Source organism: Mucor velutinosus (genome assembly GCF_035048745.1).
Source record: "Mucor velutinosus strain NIH1002 chromosome Unknown tig00001563, whole genome shotgun sequence".
Classification (NCBI taxonomy): domain Eukaryota; kingdom Fungi; phylum Mucoromycota; class Mucoromycetes; order Mucorales; family Mucoraceae; genus Mucor; species Mucor velutinosus.
The window spans coordinates 2066091-2082627 of NW_027041904.1; the positions used below are offsets into that span (position 1 = coordinate 2066091).

The following is a 16537-nucleotide window of genomic DNA, read 5'->3' on the forward strand; positions in this document are numbered from 1 at the left end:
GTAGAAGTTAAGCAAGAGCCATTGGAGAAAAAACATCACAAATAAATAGCTTTATCCTGTTGATTCCAGAATGAACCTTTTATATTTTATTGTTTTTGCATGATTTGACTAGAAGCATCGTTTGTCCATGACACTCATTCGGTTATTTTTATCTCTGCGAAATACATGATGATGAGAGCATCATTTGAGACACATTTGAATAAGGCTGAACTACTACTACTCCTTACAACTACACTCTAGTAAATGAGAGCAGTCCTTATTAGCATATTGCAAAACAACGCCCCTTTATTGCCCCTGAAGCTACTTGTTCACTCACTCACTCACACTCTCTCTTTTTCTCATCCAATCGTCATTAGACTCAAACGATATTTTGCTTCCTCTCACTTCTTTCTTTCTTTCTTTTCTTGTTCTGTTTACAAGCTTCAAGCAAACAACTTTTTCCCATTTTCACCTTGCAACAAGTCATTCAAAGTGGATAATCAAAATCAGCAACAGAGCATGCAGGCTATCAAGTGTGTGGTAGTCGGGGACGGGTAAGCATCTCATGGCTTATGGGCCATCATGTATCCCACAGAAAGGTGATTGTAGAATTGACATGTGTGATACATCAATAGTGCAGTCGGAAAGACATGTCTTTTGATTTCATACACCACAAATGCCTTCCCTGGTGAATATGTGCCAACAGTGTAAGTGGTCAGAGAACTATCAATAGTTGCTGGCAAGAGAGGATGTCTAACAATGAACTTAGTTTCGACAACTACTCTGCCAATGTCAAGGTGGATGGAAAACCCATCAATTTGGGTTTGTGGGATACAGCTGGACAAGAGGATTACGATAGATTGAGGCCACTCTCCTATCCACAAACTGACGTCTTTCTTGTTTGCTTCTCACTTGTGAGCCCTCCTTCTTTTGAAAATGTCAAAACAAAGGTAAAAATCAACGAGATCAACAGACACAGACACGAGCCATGGTCAGTTGTATTCAAAAACCATCTCACATTATAGTGGTATCCAGAAATCAATCATCATGCACCAGAGAAACCGATTATTTTGGTAGGAACAAAGCTTGATTTACGTGAGGATCCGGAGACCATCGAGAAGCTCCGTCAAAAGAACATGGCCCCTATATCATACACCCAAAGTTTACAAATGGTAAAGGAGATTAGAGCTGTCAAATATTTAGAGTGCTCGGCACTGACACAAAAGGGTCTTAAAAATGTATTTGATGAAGCTATTCGAGCAGTGCTTTGTCCTGCTCCTCCACCCAAGAAGCCCAAGAAATGTGTAATTTTGTGATTTAGTCTCTCCTTTATATTCTTTATGCCTTCTTTTTTTACCATATATCCAATTGCTGTAGTGTGTTTCTTTTAAACCGAACTTATTTGTATACCTTACTTGACTTTTTCTCTTTTGAGGCTAGTGCTTTCATGCTGATAGGCATTGTGTTTGTCTTAACTGGATAGCCATATGTGAAAATCAGTCAAATAAATCGCTCACCCATTTTAGTGATCCCCCTATGCTAACTTAGCATTTGAACGAATGTTGTTTCTGAATGAAAAACTTGTTTATACATGCCATTTTTGTATCTGCTCGTGCATCATCTGCGAAATTAATAGATGAAGCCGATCTGTATTGCATTATGTGCTACGAAATTTCAAGAAGCATGAGACCGCAAGCCTATCCGAACAAGCTGATTCATGTAAGTAATCTCTGAAGGACGAATGCTTTAGGTAAATGTGGTTTTTGCTCAAGCTTTGAGTGCTCGTAGCTGCATAGCATCCCAAAGATTGCTTTCAGCATCATGCATCTGAGCTGTTCTCTTTTGTTTTGCAAGACCATCTGATTTCATGGCTAAGAGTACTATCAGACCATCAATTCAAAGGCTGAGATACTTTATCAAACATACTAGGATCTTGTATCTCGGAAAATCCATCTTCAAAGCCGAAATTTGCATATTGAATGCCACTGCTGAGCATTGAAATTTATGGCAATGATGTGATAGATGTACATACAGCATCATCTAAAAGTTATCAATTACAATACAGTGTAACATTATTAACCAGAACAATCTTTTGGCCCAGGGATGGTAGGCGGATGTTTAAACGGTGCTATGATCCCACATTGTAGTGTCAAAACCAAGACAATTAGACTATATATATAACCATCTTTTATATTGTGATGAGGTCTACTAAGCGTACGCATACATATTTCTGTTGCTTTAGCAGCTAGTATATCAATAAGGAGCCAAATGCTGATTTCAGGCAAAAGTATCCGACGACGGTTTGCACGGGATGGATTCATCTGAGGCAGATCCTAGCTGCAATTTAGCAAATCAGGGAATTGGATCTACAGTACTTGACATAAATGCAACTGACAGGGCAAGAGTGTCAATTAAATCAATCCAACGTAGAGCAACATGAATCTCTCTTCTTTTTTTTTTACCACAATTTGGAGTACATTGTCAAACCTTGCAACCCTCTTTGCGAACCGCTAATGATAAACCAGTATGTTTTAATCCGGTGTTTGATTTTACCTATATGATCTGGCTTAATGGCATCTCAGTCTTTGACGGATCTTAAATCAATTGCACTCAGAGAAAATTAACGCAAGCTGGGCAGTCTTTCGGATGTCTGAGTTCTTTGGTACGAATGATGAAAGCTTAATCTGTTTTGCGTATATTCTTTCAGATGTAAAATAGAAATGAAAAATTGTCCTAAGTGAATGAGACTACATATGAGTAGTGGTATGTGCTCAACTAAGAGCCATCATATAGAAGAAGCCAATGTGTTAATTTGGGGTTTCTTGCTGCCACTCCTAAAATCAACTCGAGATCCCTGTGAGATCACTTTTGGCTTTCATGCCTTGTCTTGCTTCCCAAATCTATCCCAAACCTTCTTCTATCTTAGCGTCACAAAGTGACGTGCAATACGTATGAAATGGGTATGTTTAACAGCTGTACATCTGTGAACCAGAGAGCGCGCTTCCCATCCAAACATAAGCGTCTTCTTTCTTTTCTAAACAGTTTTTTTTCTCTCTTTCAATCAGGAAAAAAACCAACCAAACTACATACTTGACCAAAGAGATTTCCCAAGTTTCATTTGCAAAGATTTGCATGTATGGCGTTTGAACAACCAAATCAGTCGCCTCATAGACCACAGGCACAAAACGATCAAAACTCACCAGATGTATCTTTACCACCCATCACATCGGAAGAATGGGAGTATAACAGATATAATGCTGCACCCATGAACAGCAGACCTTATCCTCCTGCTGCTTATACAAATCACCCATCCCATCCACCTCCTCCATCTCAACAACAACAGCAACCTCATCCACCACAAGATTATGCAGCTCGCGATAGCTATGTTTCGGCATACCCTCCAAGCTCGTGGGAGCAGGTAATTCCTTATCATTATAGTTGCCATCACAGCCATGATTAACATGATATACATCGTAGAACAATCGTCAGTATCCTCATCCACCACCACCAAGAGGATATCCACAGCCATATTCTCCCCCAGCACTTGCACAGACCAATGCTCCCTATGATCCCATTCGTAGCAGCTATCAGCCACCTGTTGTACGTATATATTAAACTAGATGGTATCATGTAATGCTCACACTATTTGCTCACCTGTTAGATGTCAGAGACACTTTCACCAATGCAGGTAAAGAAAGGCAAAAAATGACACTTTTTATCGATGGACAATGTATTCATCAATCAATGTCTTGATAGGATCGCAATCAGCCAGTGATTTCGCCAGTGATGTCTATATCTCAATTGCTCTCTTCAGACAACAATGACCGAAGAGCAATGTATTCACCTACTGAAATGCCTATGCCCAGCAGTAATTATCCTCCTGTTGCAAATATCGCTCCTGCTCACATTGCACCAGCTAGTCATCGACCTCATGTCGCTCCTCCCTCTGTACCTCAACCACCACCACCACTACCAACTCATCCATCCAGCAACCTCCCTCCTGCAAATCTTCATGGTAGTAAGCTTTCTCCCGTCAACATGGTACAGTCGAATACTACACCTGCTGCCAATGTCGCACCTGCACAGCCAGCACAATACAGCTCTTTTGATTCCATTGAGCGCCGAAACAATGGCATTCAAAATCTGCTCAACAATGATAACGAGGATAGGTATCAAATGGCTGATTCAGATACAGATACAGAAGACATACCTTTGATCAAATCACCTAAAATGACAGGCGCAAAGAAGGATTCCAGCAAAGAAAACAATGGAAAATCAACTGCTTCAAAGGTATTTTTTCTCTTTCAGTCTTGATTTTTTTTTTTTTTTTGGCTCACACTCTTTCTTTCTGTCTCTGTAGAAAAAAATAGGTATACTTTGGGCAATACGACTTACCTTGAGGGATGACATCTAACATGCTTCTTATAGTCATTGTGCAGAGCGACGACAGCGATTCTTCAGCAGATGATTTAAGCGACATTGAGAAGGTATCCAAGCCGAATAAATCCGCAGTAAAGCGTGCTCACGAAGAGCTGTTGTCTTCTGGAGAAGACGATGATGATGAGATACTGCACACACACAGGGAGGAGATGATTAAGTTCATGGTTGAAGTCCACCGACGAAAGAGACGTATAATCGAAGAATATGAAAAAAAGGAAGCTGTAAGTAGGACTCGAGCTGTTTGACGGTAGGAATCTAACGCTGTCTATGCAGAGACGTCATGCTAGAATGAAAGAGCGTGTTGAGCAGATCTATTACAAGCGATTTGGCACATCCATGCCAACCAGCGACGCATTCAACCCCAAATCAAAGCGCTTTGGCAGAAAATACAAACTTCACCAACAACAACGAAGCGACGGCGATACCACTGATACAGAAATTCATGTCGATTTGGATGACAATGGCCGCAGCAAGCCAATGACAGAGCGCAAGGTGGAAGATGAACGAAAGAAGATTTGGCTAACCATTGCTCGAAAGGACATTCCACGAATGACTCGTATTCTGTCTCGTGTGCAAGCAACTCGATCTGGCAACTGCAAAAAGGTGGCTCAGTACTGTCAAAAGGAAGTGCGTCGTGTTGCTACTAACGGTGGTCGTGCTAATCGTGACATGCAGAACAAGGCCAAGCGTGCTAGTAAAGAGATGCTGCTCTTCTGGAAGAAGAATGAAAAGGAAGAGAGAGAATTGCGCAAAAAGGCAGAAAAGGAAGCACTGGATCGACTGAAGCAAGAAGAAGAGCGTAGAGAAGCACAGCGTCAAGCTCGTAAACTGAACTTTTTGATCACTCAAACGGAGCTGTACAGTCATTTCATTGGTCGAAAGATCAAACAAGACACTGAAGAAGACGAGGAAACAGCTCAACCTGCTCCCTCTGGATTATCAACACCTCTTGCTCCTGTCTCTGCAGCAGATGAATTGGACGCCAGTGCAGGCATTACCAACATTGGTGAAGTTGACTTTGACGAAGAGGATGAAGCAATTTTGAAGGAGAAGGCTAGATTGAGTGCTCAGAATGCGCTGGCCAAGCAGAGAGAGCAAACAAGAGAGTTCGATCAAGGTGCTCGCGAAAGACGTATTGCAGCAGGCGATGATGTGGGTGCTATGAATCAAATGGCCTTTGATGACATGAATTTCCAAGAGCCTTCTAGCATGGGATCAGGTCCTGAAGTATCGCAGCCTAGTATGCTCATGTGCCAACTCAAGAGCTATCAACTGAAGGGTCTCAACTGGCTAGCTAACCTCTACGAACAAGGTATCAACGGTATTCTTGCCGATGAAATGGGTTTGGGAAAGGTAAAGCAAATTCACAGCAAGTCTTACAGTCACTCATGCATTTGACCACACACAGACTGTTCAATCCATCTCTTTGCTGGCTTACTTGGCTGAGGTGCATAATATCTGGGGCCCCTTTTTGGTCATTGCACCTGCCTCGACGCTCCACAATTGGCAGCAAGAGTTCGCCAAGTTTGTCCCTCAATTCAGAGTAAGTAGTACATGTATTCATTCGTGTATGGACAGCTTGTTCATCAGTCTATAGGCCCTTCCTTACTGGGGAAATCCCAAGGACCGTAAGGTATTGCGTCAATTTTGGAACAAGAAGCAGCTGTACGGCAAGGACGCTCCATTCCACATTGTGATTACCAGTTATCAGCTTGTCCTTACTGACGTGACCTACTTCCAACGTGTCAAATGGCAATACATGATTTTGGATGAAGCACAAGCCATCAAGAGCTCGTCGAGTGCTCGTTGGAAGCAGCTGCTTGGATTCCACTGTCGTAATCGATTGCTCTTGACCGGTACACCCATTCAAAATAGTATGCAAGAACTATGGGCTTTGCTTCATTTCATTATGCCCACCTTGTTTGATTCGCACGAAGAGTTCAGTGAGTGGTTCTCCAAGGACATTGAAAGTCATGCTGAAAACCGTGGATCGTTGAATCAACATCAACTGAGACGTTTGCACATGATTTTGAAGCCGTTCATGTTGCGCCGTATTAAGCGTAATGTACAGCACGAATTGGGAGAAAAGATTGAAGTCGAAGTGTTCTGTGATCTGACGGCTAGACAAAGAGCACTGTACCGAGGACTCAAGGAGAAGATATCGATTTCGGAACTGCTGGAGAAGGCAACCTCACTAGGCGATATAGAGAATATGGACAGTCTGATGAATCTCGTCATGCAATTCAGAAAGGTCTGCAATCACCCAGAGTTATTTGAACGTGCTGATGTCGAGTCGCCCATGTCGTTCTGTGATTTCAGTGAAACTGGCTCTCTTTCCAAAGAAACACATTTGTATTGTCCTTACTCTGCAACTAGTCATATCAAGTTCCGTATCCCCAAAAAGCTCTATAGGAATGGCGGTATCCTCAAAGTGGTGGGCCCTGAATCCAACGCTGGCTACAGAAGAAAACTGCTTGACAACACGCTAAACATCTGGAGCGCCAACAATATCTATGATTCAGAGTTCTCCGATGAGACCAACGCTGCATTCTCATTTTTGAGGTTTACAGATTTGGTGCCACAGGAAGCCAGCTATCTGTTCAGAGCAACTCTGTTGGAAAAGTGGATGGATCATTTGGCTAGACGTGATCAGCGGGCAAGAAGAAGCTTATACAGTGATGATCCACAATCACCAGCCAATACATCTGCTCTATTCCTCATCCGCGAAACAAGCAAGCCAACATCCTCCCTGCTGGCTACGCCTGGCTCACCTTTGTACGAGCTATTGCATGTTTTTGATAAATTCCTTCAAGACACTCGTGTATTCGGTCAATGCTATTTGCCTGCAGTAAGTGGGAGACTCATATAAAATGTCTATGCAACTAACCATCATGTGTGTAATAGGTGAACACAGTGCCTGTTGATATCATTTGCGATGATGTTTCTTTTATACGTGAAAAGCGTGAATACATGTTTGACATAAACGCAAGATCTTGTCTCTTTGGAACACCGGAATATGTGACAAAGCTGCATCCTGAAGAGCAATCCAACTTGTCTGCTGTTGTCCGAAAGACAGGTGCTGGTGTCATGCCTGTGCCGTCGTCAGGCTACGGTTACTCGTGGATGAAGGTGCCGTCAATGAAAGATCTCATTTTGGACTCTGGTAAATTGGCCACCTTGGACAAGTTGCTGGAAAAACTCAAGACGGAGGGCCATCGTTGCTTGGTCTATTTCCAAATGACGCGTATGATTGATTTGTTTGAAGAGTACATTGCTTATAAGCAGTACCGCTATCTTCGTCTGGATGGCTCTTCCAAGATCTCTGATCGTCGCGATATGGTGCAAGATTGGCAAACAAGACCCGAGATTTTCATCTTTTTACTGAGTACACGTGCTGGTGGTTTGGGTATCAATTTGACAGCAGCAGATACTGTCATTTTCTACGATAGTGATTGGAATCCTACAGTAGATCAGCAGGCCATGGATCGTGCACATCGTCTTGGTCAAACCAAACAAGTCACTGTCTATCGCTTGATTACAAAGGGTACCATTGAAGAAAGAATCTTACAGAGAGCCAAGCAAAAGGATGAAATTCAAAAGGTCGTTATCTCTGGTGGAGAGTTCAGACAAGTCGACTTTAAGCCAAGAGAAATCGTGTCGCTCTTGTTGGACGATGAAGGTAAGATGTGAGATGCTGAAATGGTCATTGGCTGCTGTATTCATGTGATGTTTGTATTGTAGAATTGGATGATAAATTGCAACTACAATTACAGCGTAAAGCCGAAGAAGAAGAACAAAAGAAGGCAGCAAAACCACAAAAGAAATCAAGAAAGCAGGCGTTGGCATCAGAAGGTTCAAAGGAGTCAACACCTGCACTGAGTCCTTCCAATGTGGATAGGTTGTTCAGCGCTGGCGAAGACATCATCAATACGGATGAAGACAGTAACTCATCAACGCCTGCCAAGAAAACAAAGGCAGCTAGAATTGGTCGACCTAGAACTAACTTTTCATTCACTGGTTAAGCCTGCCGTCTTTTTCCAAACCTATATACACATCTCTCTTTCATTTTTTTTTTTGCTTCCATATCTATGTTAAACTATAAATAAAACCCAACTTAATGATGTATATTTGGTCTATGCAATTTCTGCTATTTGATGATGAGTCGACGATCAAGATGCCACCTTGAAGCATCTTTAGAATAGGCCATGTTGCTCAAAGGCTGCCAGGTCAAAAAACCTGCAATTTAAACCCAGCTAACCAAATTCCATTTTTTACTTTAACGTGTTTTTGGACAAAACCTACAACTTTGAGAAGCCATAAGTCTATCAGTTTACCAAGGTAAAACGTAAATGTCTATGCCAAAAAATATACAGCATTTTGGTTTTCTAATGGTGGTAATTTTACGCCTATAGCACATGTAGACGTTGCTTAATTTGATTTTAAAATTTAGTTTTCCAAAATAGGTCGAAATCACTCGTCAAACAACCCTTCTACATTGCACCACGGTACACTCCAAGCTACCAACAACGGTTCTTTTCAACTCAATTAGTTGCATAAGGCTCTTATCTCGCTTCTGATCAAACTAACAATATAATCCATGAGCTCCGATGTAACATTTCACAATTGCATCTACACCATTTATTTAGATGATCATGCATCAACTGATGCTAGATATATATATGCTTTCTTAATGCCGTACTCATGAAACAAGATGCATATACTATATCATGCATTTATTACCTAATACGATGATCTGTGTGTCAATGCGTTCCTGTTCTGAGCACCAAGTCATCACTATTGTGGGAAAAAACTAAAAGTATGTGTTCAGATCCGAAAGATCAGTTTTGGAAAATTCAGGGCAGTGAGTGTTTGCATTCTTCAAAGCCAATAGTTTGCAACCAATCAGTTGATCACGGAGGTCATGACAGCCGCATGCGTACTGTACCTATCTAGTATGAAGCTTCACATTTACATATTGAAAAGACTACAAAATGAGCAAAAAAACTGTATTTTTTTTTATTGTTTAAAACCCATCCTGCAACCGGGATGGCTGTCGGTTCCGACGATGTTGAATGTCGATGATAAAAAGAAATAAGTACGAAAATATATAAAGAAAAATGTATAACAGAAAATATAAACTTATCTAACAAATTAGAGTGTAAAATAGATTGGAGATGAGATAAATGGCATTGGGTGGAGTAAATAAAAGAGGGATATGAAATGCAGTTTGTTGAAAACATTAACTCAGTGATTTTGAAAAACGGTTAATTTAGAACTTGAGTTCCTTGGGATGTTCCCAAGTGAATTCATCACGACCAAAGTGACCGTAAGCAGCAGTCTTTTGGTAGATGGGCTTGAAGAGATCAAGATCCTTGACAATGACACCAGGACGGAGATCAAAGTTATCACGGATGATCTTGACTAATTCAGCAGTAGACTTGTCAGAGGTACCGTAGGTATCAACAAAGATGGAGAGAGGCTCGGCAACACCAATGGCGTAAGAGAGTTGGACAAGGGCACGACGAGCGAGCTTAGCATTGACCAAAGACTTGGCGATCCAACGAGCAGTGTAGGCAGCGGAACGATCGACCTTGGACCAATCCTTACCACTGAAAGCACCACCACCGTGAGCACCCCAACCACTGTTAATAGAGAGACATAATTAAAAAACCGAACACTGGCTACAAGGCTATGAATGGTAGTGGAATGGAAGGAATTGGAAGCAGAAAAATTTTCAACATCCTCAAAAATTTCCAGTCCCAATGACCATCAATAAATTTTTTTCAAACTTACCCATAGGTATCAACGATAATCTTACGACCGGTCAAACCAGCATCACCTTGAGGACCACCAATGATGAACTTACCAGAGGGTTGCAAGTGGTAGACGGTATCCTTCAAGAGGTGTTCGGGGATAACGGGCTTGATGATGTGTTCCATCAAGGCCTTACGGAGATCTTCAGTCTCAATCTCAGCAGCATGTTGAACAGAGACGACGACGGTATCGACACGGAGAGGGACCATGGCACCGTTCTCGTTCTTGTATTCAATGGTAACTTGGGTCTTGGAATCAGGACGCAACCAAGAGAGAGTACCATCACGACGGAGATCGGCCATACGCTTGTTGAGCTTGTGAGAGAGGACAGCAGTCAAGGGCATCATCTCGGGAGTTTCGTCAGTGGCATAACTAGTATACAAACAAGATATTAATACACGAGATCACAGCTTATAGCATAGCTCAGATATACATACCCAAACATGATACCTTGATCACCGGCACCAATGTCTTCAATGTTGAAGGACTTTTGAACCAAACCTTGAGAAATATCAGGAGATTGTTGTTCAATGGCAACCAAGACGTTACAGGTCTTGTAATCGAAACCCTTCTCGGAATCATCATAACCAATTTGCTTGATGGCGTTACGGATGATCTTTTGATAATCGAGGTTAGCCTTGGTGGTGATTTCACCAAAGACCATGATCATACCAGTCTTGGCAGCAGTTTCACAAGCAACCTTAGACATGGGATCTTGGGCCAAACAGGCATCCAAAATAGCATCAGAGACTTGATCACAGATCTTGTCTAGATAATGCGACAATGATTTTAGAATTCAAACGATCTTTAACAATGAATGCATGTCAAGCCTTACCAGGGTGGCCTTCGCCAACAGATTCAGAGGTGAAAAGGAAAGTCTCGCTCATTTTAGTATAATTAAACCGAAGAAAAGGGTATGAAGAAGAAGAACAAAACCTAGGACAGTGTAGCAACCTATTTATTCATTTTTTTTTCTTGATTTTTTTCTACATTTCCTGATTGAAGCCACCGAATACAGCCAATCAATCCAGCCAAAAATGGCGAATGAAGCCAATCATGATCAAGTAAACATTCAATCGCGACATCCTCAATCAAATTCGTTGATCTTTTTTTTTTTTTTTTTTTTTTTCGTGAAAATGTTCCAACAAACATGTTGATAAAATTCACCATAAGACAAACATATGAGAGGTGAATCAAAATATCTCTATAACCTGCTTTGTACTGCATAGCAACGTAATTTCAGTTGGCATCTTAATGTATTGCGAGATAAACACTCAACAATGACAAATAGTAGTAATGATTTTCATCTACTCTCTTGCCAATCATGTTTTTGTTTAGTTTTGAAGGGCGACACAAGATGGTCAAAATTAAATAGCTGGTTTAATGCTCTACTTCTTTGCCCCTCCTTCTCCTTGCCCCTAAACTATAAGCTGACCATCTTGGCCTATTAGCACTTGACAACGCATTTTATGTTACCTTGAACCTTATTATCTCCATTGAGTATGCACAAGCCAATTAGATACAACTTCATCTTGTACCTCTTTGAAGAACTAATCTTGTACCTTTTTTATTTTCCCAAGCGTGAATTATATCGTGATACAATTCCTTCCACGCTCATTTGATTGTAGCACACATACTAAATCGTTTATGATAAATTGTCAAGCTGCAAATTATGAATGCAACAGCCTATACCTTATAGATCCTTGAATCTTAGTGATGAGAACTATAGGAATCTGCAATACACAAATCACGGCATTTTGAATGTAAAAAGGACCATAGATATGCAGCAAATAATGCACGCGTTTGATGCCTGATTGACTAAACAAGAGTGTCAACAAGCTGTATTGTATAAGCTTCTTTGATATGACCTGATATCAACAGAATCGCATTGCACAGTTCGGTCGTAAGCTCATTTAGCGGAACACTCAGTTCATCGTGATTTTCCTTATTTTCCTTATCATCAGAAATTGGCTCTATATTGCAGGTTTCGTTTCGTAATACATAGGTGAGAGGCCACATCAATTTCAGCCAATACCTGTTGATATCGGTATCATCATTCATCCATATTTGTCGTGCCCTCTCTTGCATGCTGAAAACCAGTTGAAATTCCCCATTTTCGGCACATCCTCGCAGGAAGCATCCTGACATGCTTTACCTGGATTTCAATTGCAGCGCAATAGAATATTCACATAAAGCTATCAAATCCTGATTGTTTCTATCAAACGCGGTCGAAAAATAATGTAAAATTTAATTTAAAATAAGGAAGAATTGTTTTGATAAAAACATGAACAAGTGTGCAGATGGAAAGACTATAAATTCATATTAGGTGTCCTAATAACGTGCCAGTTTACACTTCGTCCCTAAATGAGTCATATGCAACGATCAGATCTACACATTAGATACAATAATGCACCCTAATATTAGAAACGTGTCTAGACTGAAACAGAGTACTTTTCAATTCGTTATCCCCTTCATGTTAGCATTAGAAGTATCAATTGTCCACATCAGAGAGGCACTTTGGCCAGCCAGCCCTAATTAAAACTCCACTTTGTATATACTCCAGATTGGACAAATTCTGTCTAATTTCGACTTGATCGATCTACTTTGCTGGCTCTGCCCGCATTAATACAGCTACTGCTATAGCGTTGCCACTGCAGGCTGCAGTGTTTGTCCCTCCCTCTTCCAGCTTCGTGCTTCCTCTTCGTGTCAAAGAAATGATGGTGGCCGACGTTTTTCAGTATGACTCCCGGCTCAACTTCGTCCATTGGAAGGATACTCGTGACCCCTCTCTGCTCACCAGGAAAAGAACTCCCTCCACAGTGTTCAAAGGCCTAGCGACAGGGAAATTACAGTTTCAACCTTACTTCGAGCCAGTCTGTAGCCCAGCTCCTTTAGAGGATTCAGTCGTCTCATTTGCTCCTTTGATTGAGCAGTTTCGTCTCCTTGATGATCAGCCTCTTGGTAATGTTCAGGTCTCGGCTAAGGCATTTCGTCGGGCTGTCCTTTCGTCTGTGGTCTCTCCTTTGGCATTGTGCAAAATCTCTGCGTCCAGTTGGAAATTTTTTTGGTCCCTGTCTCTTACCACTGTCCAACGTAATGTGATATACCGTCTCATTCTAGGTCGAATTCCTCACCGTCGATTTTTGCATTTTATTATGCCCAAAGTCTTTGTGTCTCCTCTCTGTCCAGTTTGTTTGTCTATGAACGATTCCCCAAGTCACCTCCTCTTTCATTGTCCTTCTAAAGAGAAAGTTTGGCAGGGAGTCATCTTCGAGTTTCTGTGGCCTACCACCTCGATTCTAGATATTAAAGAGGCTCTTCTGCACCTTGATTTCTCCAACGTTTGGTATTGCCAAATTGCTGGAATCAAGCCTTTCCGAATCCTCATCATCGCCCTTGGTCAACTGTAGCTTACCCACATGAGGTTCATCTATGACAATGTTCCTATGGACCATACAGCGATATTGGCCAGTATTCGAACCAGTGTTCGTCAGACCATTGCGGAAGATCAGTGCCATTCCCTCCTGTAATCCAAAGCCATTTATTAGATAGTTTTTTTATATAGTTTAGTTTAGTATCTTATTCTTCATATTTTAGCTTATAGTTATCCAATTCTGTATCTAAATTGCACTCGCCTCTTCACTCTGACCTATTACTCTCAGTGTACGCGAATCAATCAATAAACAAAAAAAAATTTTTAAAAAAAATCTACTTTGCTTGATTCGTCTATATAAACTGTTAGAATTAGCCCATACTTCCTAACACATTTCTTGAGTACTTTTTGAGGCGAACTCAGCGGTGCTAAGAAAACTAAATATTTTGAATCCGTGAGGTACCCCTCATAGGGTGGCCAAAGTTGTTTTTGGGCGTTTTCTGGTTAAAAAACAGCACCAACCGAATGCCCTACAACATTGGCCACCCTTGATCTGCTGCTGTCAATGTGGTCTCATATCCTTTCCTTTTTATCAATCTACAACTTGTTTTGATTACATTTATTATGCCACCATCTGCTTATAATTTGAAAGAAGCGTGAGTATATCAAGAGATGAGAGGAGAAATTGAAGGAGCAATCAGTGGCAGAAGAAACAGCTAGATGTAATGATCCACATTACATACGTTTCAATCCGCATGATTGAAACATTAGTATAACACATATATATAAATATATATATATATAGATAATCTTCTTTTTTGACAAGCATTGAACGGTAGTAAAAATATCTGTCATTACTACTCATTATATACAGTACTTTTATCACAATAAATCCATCACTTGATCCTAATACTACTCGCCCAAAAATATTTTTCATGTTTTTTAATAAATATTGCCCAAGTTTAAAGACATACAAATAGTAACACCAATCCGCCCTTCCCTAGTACATATGTGTTTTTTTTTACAGTACCATTGCACTCTTATTACACTAGACTTGTAATTGCTTTTTCAAAAAATGAAGAAAATTATGCAGAACGCCCAACTCTTGAGGTGGGCGATATTTAAGGTTTTGGGCGTTTTTTTTCTTGAAACCAATTGGTCGAAAAAACGCCCAAAAACAACTTTGGCCACCCTACTATCATGGTTTTTGGTCGATTTTTGGCCATGTTTTTTGGGTCTTCAAAAATTTGAGCAAAGGTGTCAGAAAGTTAGTGCTTGATGAGAGAAGCTGTGTGGTATCACTCTAGCGGTCTATAGCGACTTCTATCACGAGAAATCACAGCTCAAAGGTATTCAAATTTGGCTGTGCTTTGTATGTCTTTGAGCAGTTTGAGGCAATAAAAGTGCGCTGTCTACCTAAATGTGAATTGCTTCTATTGATGCAGATGTAGACCATTGTAGAAAGTAAAATCCATTGCGGTAACTTGTTTATAGAAGGGGTTTTCTTGACGATGAAGCGCTAAAAATGCGTGATTCTGGTACATTAATAAGATATATGACTAATTCACTTCCATAAGTGCCATTTTTAGATATTGATGGATCATTACAAATCGATCATTTGATTCAGAGAACATAATAAGCTTTCAAGGGCGTGGATCAATGTCGGGATCGAAGGGTGTGGTAATTCAGGATCCATCATCCTATGAGTCCACAGCGAGATTGCAAAGAACAACCTGTCAGCAAACAGTTACCACGACATTAAAATGATCATCAACCCTAAAAGAATCAAGTGCCATACATTTATAATTTATTTTTTTACATTTTTTCTGTATATACTTGAAAAAGAAAAAAGGATGGGGCAGGAGGAAGATAGATAATATAGAGTCGTTATATACTCGATAGCGGCATTTTGATCCAGCATCAAACACATTGTAGTTTCGGGATGTTTGTGAATTAGTTATGTAGTATAGAAATGAGAATAGAAACAATTTATGAGGAAATAACACCGAGATAATCTTCTTTAATGGTACCAATTGCAAACTATGCATGGCATTAATAAAGATGACTCCACATCCCACACTTCTTGTATCCTTTTTTACTTACAATTTCAGTTGCATCTACACGAGTACCTACCAATTTTAATCTAACTTGCACATCTTTCTGTATCACCTGTAAAAGTGATGGAAAGTGTCAAATAAATGCAACCTTTTCATTGAACTACTGTCACGTACCTGATCCTCAGACGAATAGCATGGCGGATTGCCGTTGGCATCGAATCTCATATCTGTAGGAATCAACTGGGTAACGCATTATTACATGCGTTACAATCAAAGCAACATACATCCACTTACATGGTTGGAAACAAACACTTGTAATGGTCCCACATCAGCGAAAAAGCCCATCTTTTTTTTTTTCACACATAGACAATTGTAACGATGTAAACACTGGATCCTTCACTCGGGCAATTAGTACTCTACCTTATTCACTGTAGTAACAATTGCATCGAGGACCTCTCCTTTATATGGTTTGAACACAATAGCTTGGTAATTCACCTTGAACTCTGCTAAACCCGAGCCTGGTAATATCTTTCCTTTGCCAATGTTGTTGAGCGACAGAACAGTGATAACGTATCCATATCGTCCGGTACATGTGCCTTCAACGTCAGCGTATAGCTTGTCCTTCAATTGACCTTGCATATTAGGCCCAAAGTAGGAGGGGTGTAAGGATATAGTGTGTGTCAATTCTTTCTGTTAAATATTTGAAATAGGCGTTAATCACTGATCCGTTACGGAATAATTGCCAATCTGCTGGTATTTACCAAGAAAAACATGGTTTATATAGGATTGTAATGTGTCTAGCAGTGAAAAAAATTTTAGCCTTTGGTTGTACACAAGACAGTACGGAATCAAACAAACCTTTTCTCGTGTAAAT

General features: G+C 40.5%; 4 protein-coding genes across 4 annotated transcripts; 2 read left to right on the forward strand and 2 right to left on the reverse strand.

The window, feature by feature from the left end:
• Nucleotides 1-498: 498 nt before the first annotated feature.
• ATC70_009301 (uncharacterized protein) lies at nt 499-1295 on the forward strand (the record flags this gene model as incomplete). Its single annotated transcript, XM_064828534.1, has 4 exons — nt 499-533; nt 615-686; nt 749-929; nt 1005-1295. 4 exons carry the CDS (start codon nt 499-501, stop codon nt 1293-1295), a joined length of 579 nt encoding a protein of 192 aa, XP_064685736.1.
• Nucleotides 1296-3115: 1820 nt separating this feature from the next.
• ATC70_009302 (uncharacterized protein) lies at nt 3116-8441 on the forward strand (the record flags this gene model as incomplete). The annotated part of the gene is made up of 11 exons (XM_064828535.1): nt 3116-3397; nt 3457-3579; nt 3641-3667; nt 3736-4269; nt 4340-4349; nt 4408-4640; nt 4693-5772; nt 5828-5962; nt 6017-7267; nt 7324-8098; nt 8161-8441. 11 exons carry the CDS (start codon nt 3116-3118, stop codon nt 8439-8441), a joined length of 4731 nt encoding a protein of 1576 aa, XP_064685737.1.
• A 1247-nt stretch (nt 8442-9688) lies between these two features.
• ATC70_009303 (uncharacterized protein) lies at nt 9689-11120 on the reverse strand (the record flags this gene model as incomplete). The annotated part of the gene is made up of 4 exons (XM_064828536.1): nt 9689-10061; nt 10213-10605; nt 10671-11001; nt 11069-11120. 4 exons carry the CDS (start codon nt 11118-11120, stop codon nt 9689-9691), a joined length of 1149 nt encoding a protein of 382 aa, XP_064685738.1.
• Nucleotides 11121-15595: 4475 nt separating this feature from the next.
• Nucleotides 15596-16436, reverse strand: ATC70_009304 (uncharacterized protein; the record flags this gene model as incomplete). The annotated part of the gene is made up of 6 exons (XM_064828537.1): nt 15596-15646; nt 15710-15775; nt 15838-15903; nt 15958-16008; nt 16084-16353; nt 16425-16436. The coding sequence occupies 6 exons, from the start codon at nt 16434-16436 to the stop codon at nt 15596-15598; spliced, it is 516 nt and encodes a 171-aa protein (XP_064685739.1).
• Between the last annotated feature and the right edge of the window lie 101 nt (nt 16437-16537).